Source organism: Rattus norvegicus, chromosome 14 (genome assembly GCF_036323735.1).
Source record: "Rattus norvegicus strain BN/NHsdMcwi chromosome 14, GRCr8, whole genome shotgun sequence".
In the NCBI taxonomy this organism is placed as follows: Eukaryota; Metazoa; Chordata; class Mammalia; order Rodentia; family Muridae; genus Rattus; species Rattus norvegicus.
Window position 1 is genome coordinate 43,415,273 of NC_086032.1, and position 14,664 is coordinate 43,429,936.

At 44.4% G+C, this 14,664-nt stretch overlaps 1 protein-coding gene across 2 annotated transcripts in view; it reads right to left on the bottom strand.

The window, feature by feature from the left end:
• The window catches only part of Wdr19 (WD repeat domain 19), a 63,883-nt gene that overhangs the window by 19,143 nt on the left and 30,076 nt on the right, over positions 1 to 14,664 (bottom strand). Inside the window, exons 15-23 of one of the 2 annotated variants that reach the window (XM_039091922.2) lie at positions 13,782 to 13,931; positions 12,853 to 13,000; positions 12,526 to 12,730; positions 10,052 to 10,211; positions 9,765 to 9,875; positions 7,464 to 7,573; positions 1,629 to 1,686; positions 186 to 326; positions 25 to 131 (exon numbers count right to left, since the gene is read on the bottom strand). In XM_039091922.2, coding sequence (XP_038947850.1) covers positions 25 to 131; positions 186 to 326; positions 1,629 to 1,686; positions 7,464 to 7,573; positions 9,765 to 9,875; positions 10,052 to 10,211; positions 12,526 to 12,730; positions 12,853 to 13,000; positions 13,782 to 13,931 — 1,190 coding nt within the window. The remainder of the gene's footprint in view (positions 1 to 24; positions 132 to 185; positions 327 to 1,628; positions 1,687 to 7,463; positions 7,574 to 9,764; positions 9,876 to 10,051; positions 10,212 to 12,525; positions 12,731 to 12,852; positions 13,001 to 13,781; positions 13,932 to 14,664) is intronic. The other variant, NM_001191679.2, reaches the window with a different exon arrangement.

A 14,664-nucleotide genomic window follows, 5' to 3' on the forward strand; every position in this document is an offset into this window, starting at 1 on the left:
AAACAAGACCTGGCCAGTCCTTACCAGTTCTTGCAGCGGATGTAGACAGAGGCAGCTCTGTCGTAATACTGGCCCTTTTCATACAGCTGGGCAGCTTCTGAAAATTGCTGCAATGATAAAGGAAACTTAGGCTACTGAATTTGTTATGAGCTGAGCACAGGAATACTTATGAAGACAGAGAGTACCTTCATATTCTCTAGGATGGCACCACAATCTCTTTTCAGGACCCTGCTGGGGTGTTTGAGGGCCTGGTTTGCCCCTCTGCGGATGTCTCCCATTCTTATAGACATCTGAGCCACTCCGGCCAGGCACACCTCATCATGTTCCTGTGACGACAAGGCAAACGCTAGCACATCCTACCCTACTTTAACATGGCGTCCTTTCCCAGCCAATGGCTACAGCGTACTCTCATTTATCATTTAAGAAACTCTCACAGTTTCGAAATTAACACTTAAAAAAATCAGCTGATACAAAGTTCTTGTTTCTTTTCAGAGGTTTTGGTCTTCTATACTTAGAAGTTTTGCGATTCTTTGTGAGGATGCCTTTATACCACTTGGTATAAAGTTATATCCAGAAGCAATATACTGGTTATTATAGCATAAATGCCATAAATAAAATAGAAGGGGAATCATTAATTAAATTGAAGATCTCTGTACTATGTATGAGAATTGTTTAAGTCATTAAAGACAACTATAACCCTTCCATGTTTACAGAAGGTCTCTCTAAGCAGTTCTGGTTACTCTTAAACCTCTAGGTAATCCAATATACATACACATATACAAATACACATAGATACAAACATCATGCATATAAATGACTTTTTTTTTCTTTTCTTTTTTTTGGAGCTGGGGACCGAACCCAGGGCCTTGTGCTTACTAGGTAAGCGCTCTACCACTGAGCTAAATCCCCAACCCCCATATATGACTTTTTAATAAAAATTTTATTTTGTTACTTTATGTGTATGAGTATTTTGCTTGCATGTGTCTATGTACCATATGTGCTTGGAGTTGAGGACAATAGTGACCATGTGGGTACTAGGGCTTGAAGCTAAGACCTTTGGAAGAGTAGTAGCCCGTGCTCTTAATCACTGAGCCATCTCTCCAGCCAAGGAGATTACCGAGCCTTCATAAGAGCAAAAGCCATATGAAATCATAGTTAGCCTGTGACACATCTGTACATGATATGGATTAAAAAAGAACTCAACAGGCAAAGATCAACCTGGTTCTCGTGTGTGCAGAGCTGTGCCTGCCTCCCATGGCCTTTCCCAGCCAGTGCACACGGCCCCTCAGAGTCTCATCATGTGATGTAACTCACGATGGACCAGGCTTTCTCCTCGATTTGTTCACTGAATGATATTGGCTTATAAATGAGGTGAAATAAAAATTTTACTTCACTCATAGTCAGAAGCTTGCATCAAGGCTGTAATGTCAAACAGATATAAAATATATTGCCATCTTTAGTTTTGTGAGTTTAAAGCGATTTATGCAGGTTCTTGTAAAGTGTTAATCAACTGGACAGTTAGGCTCCCCGCTCTGAATAACTAAATGCAAACAAGACGCAGATTTTAAAACAAAACGGAAAACACACGCCTGGACCATTAGGCATATCTTGCACTTATGCCAGGTTACCTTGTTATCCCCGGTGATGCCTTTCTCGTAATGAGCCAAAGCATTTACATAATCACCTCTGAAAGGAAAAAGAGCACAGTGAATTAATCGTGAATTAATCCATAGTTAAGTCTTTTAGTCACACACACAAACTTTAAAGATACTGTCACCACATGGCTCAGGAAAAATGCTTTTCTACACGGACGCCAGCGTCCATCCAAAGGGTAGCATGCTTTTATCTCACTACTTCCAAACACTGTGGTTGTGCTATGTCCTAAGGTGCTTACCGGGTGATGTGTTAGGCATTTCAGGAGCTCTGTGGTGCATTTTATGGGTCACTGTTAGTTAATTACTTCCTTAAGGGCACAAATGACAAGCACATAGTCCTAGAGACCTAGTTTTTCCAAATGCCCAATATCTGTAAGAATGCACACTGTAAGAATCTGGGTAGGGGCCTGTGAGACGGCTCAGCAGCTGAGGCTTTCACTGCCATGCCTGACCTCAGTTTGATTCCCAGGACATATAAAAAAGACGTGACTCCTGCAAGTTGCTCTCTGAGCCTCACACATACGCTATGATGCATGCACATGTGTGTGTGTGTGTGTGTGTGTGTGTGTGTACATACACATACAAATATTTGATTTAAAGGATCACCTATGACGTAATTGTGCTAGTGTGTTCAGTTGCTTGACAAAATAGCTGAGGAAAGTAAACTTACTTTGTTGGATTGGACTTTCCAGAGGTTTCAATCCATGCTCACTCCACCCCTGCCTGTCACATCGGGCAAGAGCACATCATGGAGCAAGCTGCTCACCTCACAGTAGCCACAGAGCAGAGGAGGAGGAAGGTCCAGGGACCAGTACAGTGTTTGAGGCATGCTCTAAGGACTTAACTTCCTTCTACTAGGCCCCAGCTCCTAAAAGTTCTACCACCTCTCTGATGATGGTCGGGAGACCACCTCTTCAACACATGTCTTTGAGTACACCGAGGATCCAGAACAGAAACATGGTTCCTGTACCCAAGACTGAAAATAACACAGACTTGAAACTCTACAACCAGCTTCGTCAACTGTGGGTCATGGCCCCATAGCTGGGTGTGGAGCTCACACAGCATTTGGTTCAGTAAAAGCAGTAAAAAATTAATTCAAATCAAACACATAAGGAACCCAAGGTGTTTCCGGCAGAGCTCATTCATGCCAGGGCCTGTGACGTCACTGCTGCCTTGGCTCTGATCACATGCTACTGAGCATGCCTCCTGCCATGCTGCCATAAGGCTGCCTGAAGCCCCTGACTCAGGTCCAAAGCTAATGGGTGTTAGAATCGGCCGTATATCACTATACATAAGGTCTTCTGCTCTTACAGAACTATAAAGGCATAACTAGAGCTTAACCATGGTTGAACTGTGAAAAACAATATTGACCATTTTTCTACCACATTTCATCAGCATGTAAGTATCAAATTAGTATATCACTCATTGTATTGTGAAAATTCGATTTTCAAAATTGCACATGACCTTGTATGCATATGTGGAGGCCGGAGGCTGACCTCAGGCATCTGTCTCTATTGTGTTTCACATTACTTTCTAAAGCATTATTATTTCTACTTTATGTGTCTTGAGTGTATGTAGCCTTCATATATGTATGTGTGTGTGCGTGCCCGACACCTAGAGGTTAGAAGAGGACACTGAGTCCCCTGGAACTGTGTTATAGCATCATGTGGGTGTGGGAACCTCACTGAGGTTCTCACAAGAACAAGCACTCTGAACTGCTGGGCTCTCTCAGGCCTCCACCAGTTTCTGAACAGGTGAGGGTTGAGGGTTGGTCTGCTGCTATGCATTCTAATGCTAAATTCTGTACTGAGGTCTAGGCCTGCGAGTGAGTTCTCAAGTTTACCAGCTTTTGCTGTGCAAACCTTGTTCCTTAATTTAAAACTCTTGGTTAAATAAGAATGGCTACAGACAATTACTGGAGAAATTAGAGGTAGGTGGGTGTTGGAGGAGGAGGAGGAGGGGGAGGGGGAGGAGGAGGAGAGAGGGAAGCCACCATGAGGGGGATGAACGATCATGGATGGTGAGCACATGACCAAGAGAAACAGCAGATATCTGGGGACAATGCTGGGGACAATGCCAGGCCGGCAGTTAGAAGAGTAGATTGGGGTGACTCCCAGTAATTGTCAAAGCCATGAAAGCCATAGGATCTTTCACTGAGCCTGGGGCCCACCATCTAGTTGGGATGCCCCACCTCCCCTGGTACTCGTGTTTACAGGGCAAGCACTGCACTCCCTGAACCACAGCTCTAGCACCAAAGAACTGTTTAAAAGTATATTTCTTCCTGAATTAACAGCAAATATTTGATTTTGTAAACCTGGGGGTTTGTAAAACTTGGGGTTGCATAAAAACGTCTCATTGCAAACGAACAATGTTTCTGAGGCTCTGGTCTGACAGACTGATTTATTTGCATTTCTCAGTACAGTGACTTGCACAAGACATTTACTTGCGCTGTCTTCCTCTGAGCAACCCCCCCTCCCCCCTGCTGTAGTCAATTAGCTCTGATGGCATTAAGATCCACTCAGAGCCCCTTCATCAGTGTCGGGGAACGATCAGGTTCTGTGAGGCTCGCTCAGTTTCTGAATCTACTGGCAGATGAAAGGCTTCGGAAAGGAAGACTTTCTTCATCAGCCCAGGGCTTCACAGTCAGCAAGTTTCCTGAGTGGGAATGTCTAATTTGGGTCCAATTATATCAGCCCACCTGGGGACACCTCCTGACAAGAAGAGTTAGTCTCTTGCCCAGTGCCCTGCTCAATTAGGAGACTCTAAATTAAGACTTTGGAAGCGTCTATTTTTAGCTCCCGCCCTTACCATGCCTTCATTCCTAGCTCACTAGTGTAAGCCCCACCGCAGAGCTAGGCCTCTCAGGGTCTAACAGACCCGCCCTGCTAATACAACGAGGGCTTGGAAGAGCCCTGGCTACTGAGATCAGCGGTGGAGGCCACTTGGGTGCTTGAGGAGAGCATGCACTCAGGTTACTACTGGGGACACTTTTGAGCTGTTAGGGGCTGGCTGTGTTGGGTCAGGGGTGAGAGTACACAGTCTCATGGTCATGTGCCATTGCCAAAGTAAAGCTTCTGACTGACCCAGTCGGAGCTAACTCAAGTCAGGTAAAGTGGGAGAGCTGGCTACAAAAAAAAAGCCATAAAGACGTAAAAGTCAGTCTTCTGCGTGCTCCAAGGACCTCCCAGGGATGTTTGTGTCTGGTTTCTTATGCAGTGTACGGAGATTCTGATATCTCTACATTTGAAATTTTCTTTTCTCTCCCCTCCTGTCTCCTCCCCTCCTCTTCCCTTCCTTTTCTGAGACAGGGTTTCTCTGTGTAGTCCTGTCTGTCCTGGAGCTTACTGTGTAGACCAGTCTGGCCTTAAACTCCAGCCACCAGCCTCTACCTCCTGAGTGCTGGGATTAAAGGCCTGCGTCACCACTGCCCACAACATTTTTGTTTTTAATTCACATGCTAAACAATCAACCTTGCCACTTAATTACATCCTAGACCCTGGGTTTACTGTGTGCGTGCATGCGTGCATGCGTGTGTGGGCGTGTGTGTGTGTGTGTGTGGGGCATGTGTGTGTGTGTGTGTGTGTGTGTTTGTGTGTGTGTGTGTGTTTGTGTGTGTGTGTGTGGGGAATGTGTGTGTGTGTTTGTGTGTGGGCATGTGTGTGTGCATGTGTGTGCGTGTGTGGGGGCATGTGTGTGTGTGTGCGTGTGTGTGTGTATGGGCATGTGTATGGGCACGTGTGTGTGTGTGTGTTTGTGTGTGTGTGTGTTTGTGTGTGTGTGTGTGGGGAATGTGTGTGTGTGCGTGTGTGTGTGTGTGGGGCATGTGTGTGTGCGTGTGTGCGTGTGTGTGTGGGCATGTGTAGGGAACCACTGAACCAGATGATCAGATTCCCCTGGAGCTGGAGTTGTAGGTGGGTGTGAGCTACCTGAGATGGTGCTGGGAACTGGACCTGGGTCCTGATCATGAGCAGCAAATGTTCCTACCACCGAGCCATCTCTCTGGCCCTATGCATTTACTTTCTAGGGGAAAAATATGGCAATCTTAAATCAAGAATGACTAAAAGAAATATATCCAAAATCTTTTACCTGATGAACAGAAAATGTTAAAGATTTATTTTTATTCGTGTGTGCGTATGTGCGTGGGTTTGTTCCTGTGAGCCACAGCCACATGTGTGTAGGTTTCTGGGAAGGCTGGTTGAGGGCATCTGGTGCCCAGGACCAGTTGAGAACCATCTGACTTGGTGCTGGGAACCAAACCCAAGTCCTTTGGAAAGCAGCAAGTACTTTTAACCACTGAGCATCTCTCCAGAGCCAAGCAGAAAAGTACTAAAGGAGGAATCCTAATTAGAAATAAAAGAGTACTTTTTTGGCATAATAATTTACACGACTAAAGTTTGTGTGTATAAATTATGTGTGATAATATCCTTCATGAATCCATTGTATGAAAATAATACAGAATTATATTAAAATGTTTTTTAAGTAAATATGACAGACTAGCATTTTTCCAAATTCTAATATTTTAAAATTTGGAATATAGCTTAATAAATATCCAGCTGCAGTGTTGTCAGTGCCTGTGTGAGTTTATTTCTGAAAACAAATGGCTATACCTTCTGCAGCCCTGTGCTTTGGGGACAGTGACCACAGCTGGACGTTAACTTAAGACTGACTATTGAGTACTGCTAAGACTGCTTTTATGCAGCACCGAAAGAAAAAAGATAGTGTGTCAATTAAGAGTACTGGCAGCTGAGATGACTCCACAATTAAGAATATGAGAACGTCCTAGTTACTCAGAGCCATGGGCTGTCATGCAGCACTACAAAGGCAGTGGCTGCTATCCTCAGGAGAGCGTCTGCCTCAGCGTTCACCACTGCTCAGTTCTCACCCATATGCAATTCAGTTCATGAAGCTGCTCCTGCCCTCCACATGTTGGAACTTAACTGCTGCTGTGATGGCATTCAGGAGATAGGAACGTTAGGTCACTGGAACCATGACTGAAAGGTGGAAGGGAATACTCTCTTTCTCTCCTATTCTTTAGCATTCCATAGTGTAAAAATTCAAGAACAAACCTTACCAAATGCTGTGACTTTGACTTGGGTTTCTCCATCTCTACATCTATGAGAAGTTTCTTCTTCAAAAGATTACTTTATTTTAAATTATGCATGTGAGTATGTGCACATATGTGTGGATAACTGCAGAGACCAGAGGTGAGAGATTTCCCTGGAGCTGGACTTACAGGCCATTGTGAGCCACCCAGTGTGGGTGCTGGGAACCAAACTTGGGTCCTTGGAGAAGTGCTCTTAACTACTACTGAGCTGTCTCTCTAGCCTGAATTTTCTGGTCTTGATAAATAACCTAGTGTGGTAATTTGAATATGCTTGGCCCATAGGAAGTGGCATTGTTAGGAGATGTGCCTTGGAGGAGGTGTGGCCTTGTTGGAGGAGGTGTGGCCTTGTTGGAGGAGGTGTGGCCTTGTTGGAGGAGGTGTGGCCTTGTTGGAGGAGGTGTGGCCTTGTTGGAGGAGGTGTGGCTTTGTTGGAGGAAGTGTGTCACTGTGGGGCTGGGCTTAAGAGGCCTCCTCCTATGCTCAGGCTCCACCCACTGCAGAAAAGAGCTTCCTCCTAGCTGTCTAAGGACACCCATCTTTCCTGGTTACCTTCAGATCAAGATGCAGAACTCCCAGCTCCTTTCTCATTAACTCTAACACCCCCCCCCCCCATTATTGAAGAAGAGCCTTCTAAACTGTGACAGTTTGGAACTGTAGCGTGCATTAATTAGCTACTGATGAGAAGCTCCAGAGGCAGGACTTACGTGAACTCCAGCTGGATGGCATACTCTTTGGAGATGAAGGGAATCTGGTCTGGGGCCAGGCGCTTCGCCAGCTGCAGAGCACTGTCCCAGTGCTGCAGGTCCCGCCTCATCTGTTGGAAAACAAAGCCCTAAGGTCCAGAAGGCAACATGCTTTTTAAAGTCACCGCAGAGAGCCAGGCTTAGTAAAAGGAATTACATTTTTTTCCTTAAATAATAAAACTTTCTATTTACAAAGACACTGCTATAAGATATAGTCCGAAAGGCAGTACAAGAGTCTTCTAGACTGGACAAAAATCTTAGCTAGTATGGTAGCTTGTGCTCCTCTCAAAACAAAATCTAATAAAAAATTTATTTTTTAGTATTTTTTTCCAATAGTGAGAAATTAAAGCTAATATAATCAATTAACTGAAAATTTCACCATAGAAGGACACGAATAAAAAACCTAGGAAACACTTTAGAAATTGATTTCCTTCCTTCTGTTATTGCTGAGGCAGGATTTTGCTATGCGTTCCTGACTGGCCTGGAATAAGACTACATAGTCCAGGCTGGCTTTGAACTTAAAGCAACCTTCCTAAGTCTGTTTCTTGCTGGGATTGCAGACATGAGCTACTAACTTGGCTGGAACTGATGCACCTTTTCTTTTTTTTTTCTTTCTCTTTCTTTTCTTTCTTTCTTTTTTTTATTAAAGTTACATTTATTTATGTCTGTGTGCATAAGCACATGTGTGTTACTGTGTGTACGGAGGTCAGAGGACAACTCACAGGAGTCAGTTTTCTCCTTGTATCACGTGGGTTCTGGGGATCAAAGACAAGTCACCAGGCATGGTGGCCAGCGCCTTACCAGGTGAGTCATCTCTCTGGCCCCTGATATGGCTTCTTAGGTGATTTGAAGCTATGTTGCAACATGAATAACAGAAACCACAACATATAAAGCATCTTCCTTTCTGGATCCTGTGGTGTCTTACAAGTATTTGGCAAACAATATACCAGGTCACTACTGAAGAATGTGTCCAATTCATTCCTCACTGATTTAAACTGTAAAGAATTCGTAAGTAATCTTTCCAAGTGCTATTTTCTTACCTGGTCCTGGTCTAGAACATGAACTTATTTCATTTTTCACAACTATCTTTTGCAATATTCTTGTGTCCATTTCATAGATCCAGAAATGGAAGCAAAGTCAGGCCAGGTCTTACACAAGGCTGCATGGCCAGCAAGGGAGAGCAGGTGGGAGGCAGGGCTTTCTTCCTAAGTAACTTGTCTCGCTAAGGGAGGCTGAAGGAACTGTAGGGTGCCATTAGCCCTTGGTTCTGAACTGTCACCTCAGGGCCTTTATGAAGCTAATATCATGTTTTATTATATATTAGAATATAAATATATTGTAACAGATAGATGCAATCTATTTTCTTTGAGAAAAGATGACCAGAAGTTCGAGGTTTGTTTGCTTATTTCTGGCTACTGCTTGTTATATAAATTACTTCTAATTTATTGTACTCTAAACTCATTTTCTTGCCCTACCACCCTGAGGGTTAGGCATCATTATCCACACTTTAAAGAAGAAGGACCTAAGCTGAGAGAGGTCAAAGGACATGCCCAAGGTCACAAACAGGTGGGATCTGAATCCAGATGTGCCTCAACCCCTCCCCCCCCAGTCTTGCTATGTAGCCCTGGCTAACCTAGAACTTGTTATTTGGGCCAGGCTGACCTTGAACTCCAGCACTCCTCCTGTCTGCCTCTTGAGAGCCGGCTAGTCTATGCCCTTCAACTGCTAGTCTGTGTCTGCAGGCTCCCTTCCCCTCTGACTCTGAACTTAGCCCCACATTCTGTTCTGTTCCCCATCTGCAGTCGTCAGCTCCTCACAGAGAGGAGAGGTCCATGCAGGAACTAGAAGATCAATGTGCTTCAAGGTCCTCATGTGGGAAATAGAGAAAATAACGGTACTAGTCTATAAGATAGATTGTTGAGAGGGTTAAATGAGGTAATACAGGTCAGGAGCTTGGGACAGCACCTGGGCAACATGAACAAGCAACAAACGACATCTACTTTCCTTTTTACAGTTTGTAAGTTATACACAGCCTTTTCTCTTTGGACACATTTAGACTTTGAATTATTTAGCAGTGCTACAACACCATGCCTTTTTTATACCTCCACTGAATGCAGGATGAAAGTGGTTTTGAAGTTAATGAGTACTCAGGGGCTCTGAAAGCTGAATGTCTACACGTCAGGAGAGGAAGCCACGTGGTGCCTGGCGCTGCCAAGTCTGACTGTAGAGAAGGGTGACTGCCTGTTCTCTTTGCTGTCATACCTCCAGGGCTGCCACCGGGCAGTTGGATGCCAGGTACAGGTCCTGAGCCAGGTTGAAGTCATTAGTAAACATGGCGAGATGTCCTGCCAAAAGATTGTAGTCCTCAATTCCCTACAAGGAAAAGCAGTGTCGTGAGAAGAAATATAAGGCTTTCACTTTCAAAGGCTTTGCTCAGGAGGAAGAGCTATCAGACCACCTATTCAGTTGTTTGAATTGAGACGAAAACGTAAAAAGCTGAGTAAGCCACATCTATGCTGTGATCTAGTGACTCATGAACTACTGCATACCTTTATTTGTTCCAAGGACATCACGGTGCCAACGTCCCCCATCGTCCGGGAAACGCGAATGGCAAACTCCACCTCCATGTGATGCAGACAGGCTCTGGCCAGCTCACTCCACGAAGTGCGGTCGTTTAGCATTTTGCATATATCCCAAGCATCAGGAAACCTAGGGTTGAGTGCACAAACTGAACCACTGCTCTGCCTGTCGCCTAGTAAGGACTCTTGGACAGCATGTCACCAGACATTACATGCTAGGGAAATCTCAAAACATTTCTTAACCTATAATTAGCACTTGCAAGTTATGGAAGACAAACGGTTTTTCTTTGCATTGTTTTCTTACCGTCTTGATGTATGTGTGTGGAGTGTATGTATGTATGTGCAGCTGTGTGTGTCCACAGAGGCTGGAGGAGGACATAAAGTATCCTGCTCTAGCCCCTTAATCGCCTGAGACAGAGACTTAGGCTGAGTGTGGATCTCATGGCTTTGGAATAAGGCTGGCTAGGCAGCCCCAGACACATGTATGTGGGGGTGTGAGCTCAGGTTCCCAGGCTGGTGCAACATCTTCTACCCCCTTTCTTACCTTCTTCATAGTCAGAATTTACTCTCTGTAATCAGCCCCTTCCCACCACCAATTAACACCTAATTCTAACTTTTAAAATTCCACATAGAGTTGGAAATTATTTTTGTTCTCACTTAAATATAATAAGGCTGGGCATGGTGGCACATACCTTTAATCCCAATACTTAGGAGACAGAGGCAGGAGGATCTCTGTGAGTTTGCGAATTTGTAGCTCAAACAACAAAACAAACCCACCCTCAACCCTACACAATGTATACAGTTCAGAGTTCAGCAAATAGATGTGCAGGCACAGATGTTCTCTGTTGCCACTCCTTCCCCATGACTCCTCCCCCTCCCTGTGTGTGTGTGTGTGTGTGTGTGTGTGTGTGTGTGTGTATGTGTGTGTGTTTAGATAAATACACAGTAATAGGTAGAGGAAAAATAGAAATCTATAAAACAGCAATTCTCAACCTGTTGGTTGTTGGTTGCAACCCCTTTGGAGGTCAAACCACCCTTTCATGGGGGTCTCCTAACACCTTCAGAAATGCATATTCCTTTATTCCCAGCACTCAAGAGGAAGAGGCAGTTGGATCTCTGTGTTCAAGGCCAGCCTAGCTTACAAAGTAAGTTCCAGGAAAGCCAGGGATGTTGTACATAGAAATCCTGTCTCAAAAAGCCAACAACAATAAAAAAGAAAACAGATATTTACATAACAATTCATAACAATAGCAAAATTATAAAGTTACAAAGTACCAACAAGGATAATTTATGGTTAGGGGTCACTACAAGATGAGGAACTGTATTAAAGGGTGACAACATTAGAAAGGTTGAGAAGCACTGCTCTAGAAGATGATGTTGTTAATCAGGACAGGTCTGAGGAGTTCAATGACTGGTAGGAAGTTATAAATACAGGTTTAAACTGAAGATAGATTTGTTTTATTCTGTTGACACAGGATCTTGCTATATAGGCCAGGCTGGCCTAAAACTTGAGATTATCTCAAGCGCTGGGACTGCAGGGCAGACCACTACCCTTGGCTACTGAGGACAGCTGACCTTTCTGTTTTGCTTTGAACTGTGCCAGGGATGGATCCCAGGGCCCCGAGCACAATAGGTGAGTGCCGTATACTAAGCTGAAGCCCTAGCCATGAAGACAGTGTCTGCAGCCAGTCTACGTGGGTGATAAGACTGACAATAATAATGGTGGGGAGAGTCATGTGTGAAGAGCAATTAGAGAACCCTGAGGAGTTACTCAGGACATGGTCAAAAGAATTAGAGCCACAAGAAACTCCCAGTTGCCCTACATAAGAAGGAAAAAAAAAATAAGGAAAAAGGAATCTCAAGCAAGGCAAAAGTCAAACTTCACTGTTTAATTAGAACTTTCCAGTAACAGGGCTATTTGTGGCTCTGTGAGTTTTGCTCAGAGTAGAGCATTTATAAAGGCCATATCAGACAATAGTGCTTCCTTTAGAATCTACATGTGTTTTCACATCCATGGTCTTTATTATGTGTATATGTATACGTATGTGTGAACATGTTTGTGTATCTTAGGTGTACATGTATGTGTGGTACAGTGTGCACCGGAGGCCAGAGGACAATCTTGGGTATTGTTTCTCAAATGTCATCTACCCTTTCTTTGCTCTTGGGACAAAGTCTATAACTGACCCACACTTGTTATGCAGGCTGGGCTGACTGGTCAGAGAGCCCAGCAGCCCAGCTGTGCTTACGCCATTACACCCAGCTTCTTTCCAGCGTGGGTTCTGGGAACTAAACTCAGGTCCTCATGTTGTGAGCGAGCACCTTAACCCAAGCTGCCTCTCCTGCCGCTCATACCCATTATCTATTATCCATGAGCGAAGCTGTGCACGTCTGCTGGCTAGGCCACGAAGGCAAAGAGCTGCTCTGTCACTTCCGCTCCTACCTACCGCTTGAGCATCAGGGTCTGCATCAGCATTTGCCTCAGGTCAGGAGGCTCCGTGTCTTTTACGCTGTCAAGGAAGCTGTGGGTGCTGAGGTAGATGGAGTTGATTTTCCCACTCTGAGTCTGGCAGGTCAGCTCTCCATTGTATAACAGCAAAGGCTTGTGGGAGAAGGGCAGTTTAGTGCCACCAGCCAAAATGACCTTGGATCCTGTATCAGAAAGCAGACCACTTAACACTGCAGACTAACGCTTGGCCCAAACAGCAGAAAGCCTTCAACTTCACTACAACGGAAACTCATTTCTCAGTAAAAGTACAGTGAGTGATTGGTACCTTGGATGGTGTCCTTGTGAAACACATAGGTGTATACCTTGTCATCATCATAAGCAATGAATACACCTTTATCCATCGGCCAGTTCTCCCAAAGGACGCCTTTAATGGTTGGCGAGAAGTCTGGGATCTCATAGGTCGCGTCATTCACCTACAAATACGACTCACAAATTTGTCTCAAGTATCCAACATTACGAACCACCCGTTAAGAGGCTGCCTGAGGCCTCAGCAGCCATGGCTTCCCAGCCCGTCTCTGACCCAGCATCACTACCTCCACAACTGCTCAAACAGAATGATAACTACCGGGCAAATCCAGATTGTCATAAAGCTGGACTAGTTTATAAGAAAAACTGTAAGTTTAGACACGATGGCTCCAAGTTACTAAAACACTGCTACGATGTGTGGAACAACTTTCCAGTTTGTTTACTTTTGAGTCAAGACTTGAACAGCTGAGGCTAGCCTGGGCTACACAGAACAATAACATACAGTCTCCACAGCAACGTGTCCCCTGACATTGCTCACTAACAGGAAATTACAAAGAAGACAGCAAAGGACTTTAATCCTCAGCTCCCTGGAAGAGAAAACTTTACTTGGTGAATACTTCATTAAAAGAAACTTTTGAACAGGCATCGTGGCACACACCTTTAATCCCAGCCCTGAGGTAGAGGCAGGTGGGTCACCATGAGTTCAAGGCCAGAGTGGTCTATATATATAGCAAGTTCCGGGGCTACATAGTGGAGAGACCCTGTCTCAGAAACAGACGAAATGACAACCACACTCTTTCTTTACTGCATTAAAAACTTGAGCATCTTGAGTTTTTGTTTGGTTTCCTAGCACTGGAGACTGAGCCAGGGACAAACACTTTGCTAGACAAACATTTTGTCAGCACTGAGTTATACCTCAGCCCACATTTTCAAATTTTCTAGACTTACAGGACAGTAAACAAATCCATCACTTTTTTCATCAATGAAAACCAGTCTGGTTCCATTTGGATCAGGAAATAGTTTTTTCACACCAACAGGATGCCGGTAATCATTAACAAACTGCCAATCTTCGATGAAGAAATACTGAATAATGCCAGTCTAAAAAAAAAACAAAAACAAAAAGAAAAAAACCAAGGTCTCATCAAGGAGCTGTAAAATGTGGTTAAGAAAATACTGACTTTCCACAAAAAAATTATCCAGAAGATAATTTTGAAAGAAAAAATATTAATAATCTTGGTAAAGGAAGAGGCTAATGCATTTAATATATTTGGAAGGTATGGACTGTGGAGAAATAAAATGGGAATTCAGAAGTGACTGTAATGTGTTTAGTGATATGTGGTCACAATCACTAAATCATTATAGATTTCCGACTTGCTAGGGAAACTTTAAACCCAATTAAACAACACAATCTGTTGCACCGTCCCCACGGCAAGCCTGTGAGAGGTTGTCCAGGTCCTTGGCAAGTGTACATGAAGCAGACTCTTGCCTGCTCTCAGGGATGCACACAGCCATGCACTTCTGTTTAACTGACTCTGGACCGCCTGGCTGTGGTTCTGCTCCTTGAGTCTAGTGAGACCGCAGACTCCAGGTAGCCGGCTGTGTGCCCATCTGGCTTGGCTGTGCGCACCCGCTGGAGCTTGACTCTACCCATGTACACCGCCACATCCACACCAGGGAGCTGCTCAGGGAGCACTGAGCCTGACAGGCTCCACTGGTGGGACCTACAGAACACAGAGGGAAAAAGTGTCTACACAACTCAAAATGTTTCCAGAGAGTTGGAGATGACTAACTTGTTCTTTGAGGAGTATTACCTGATATGAAAACTAGACAA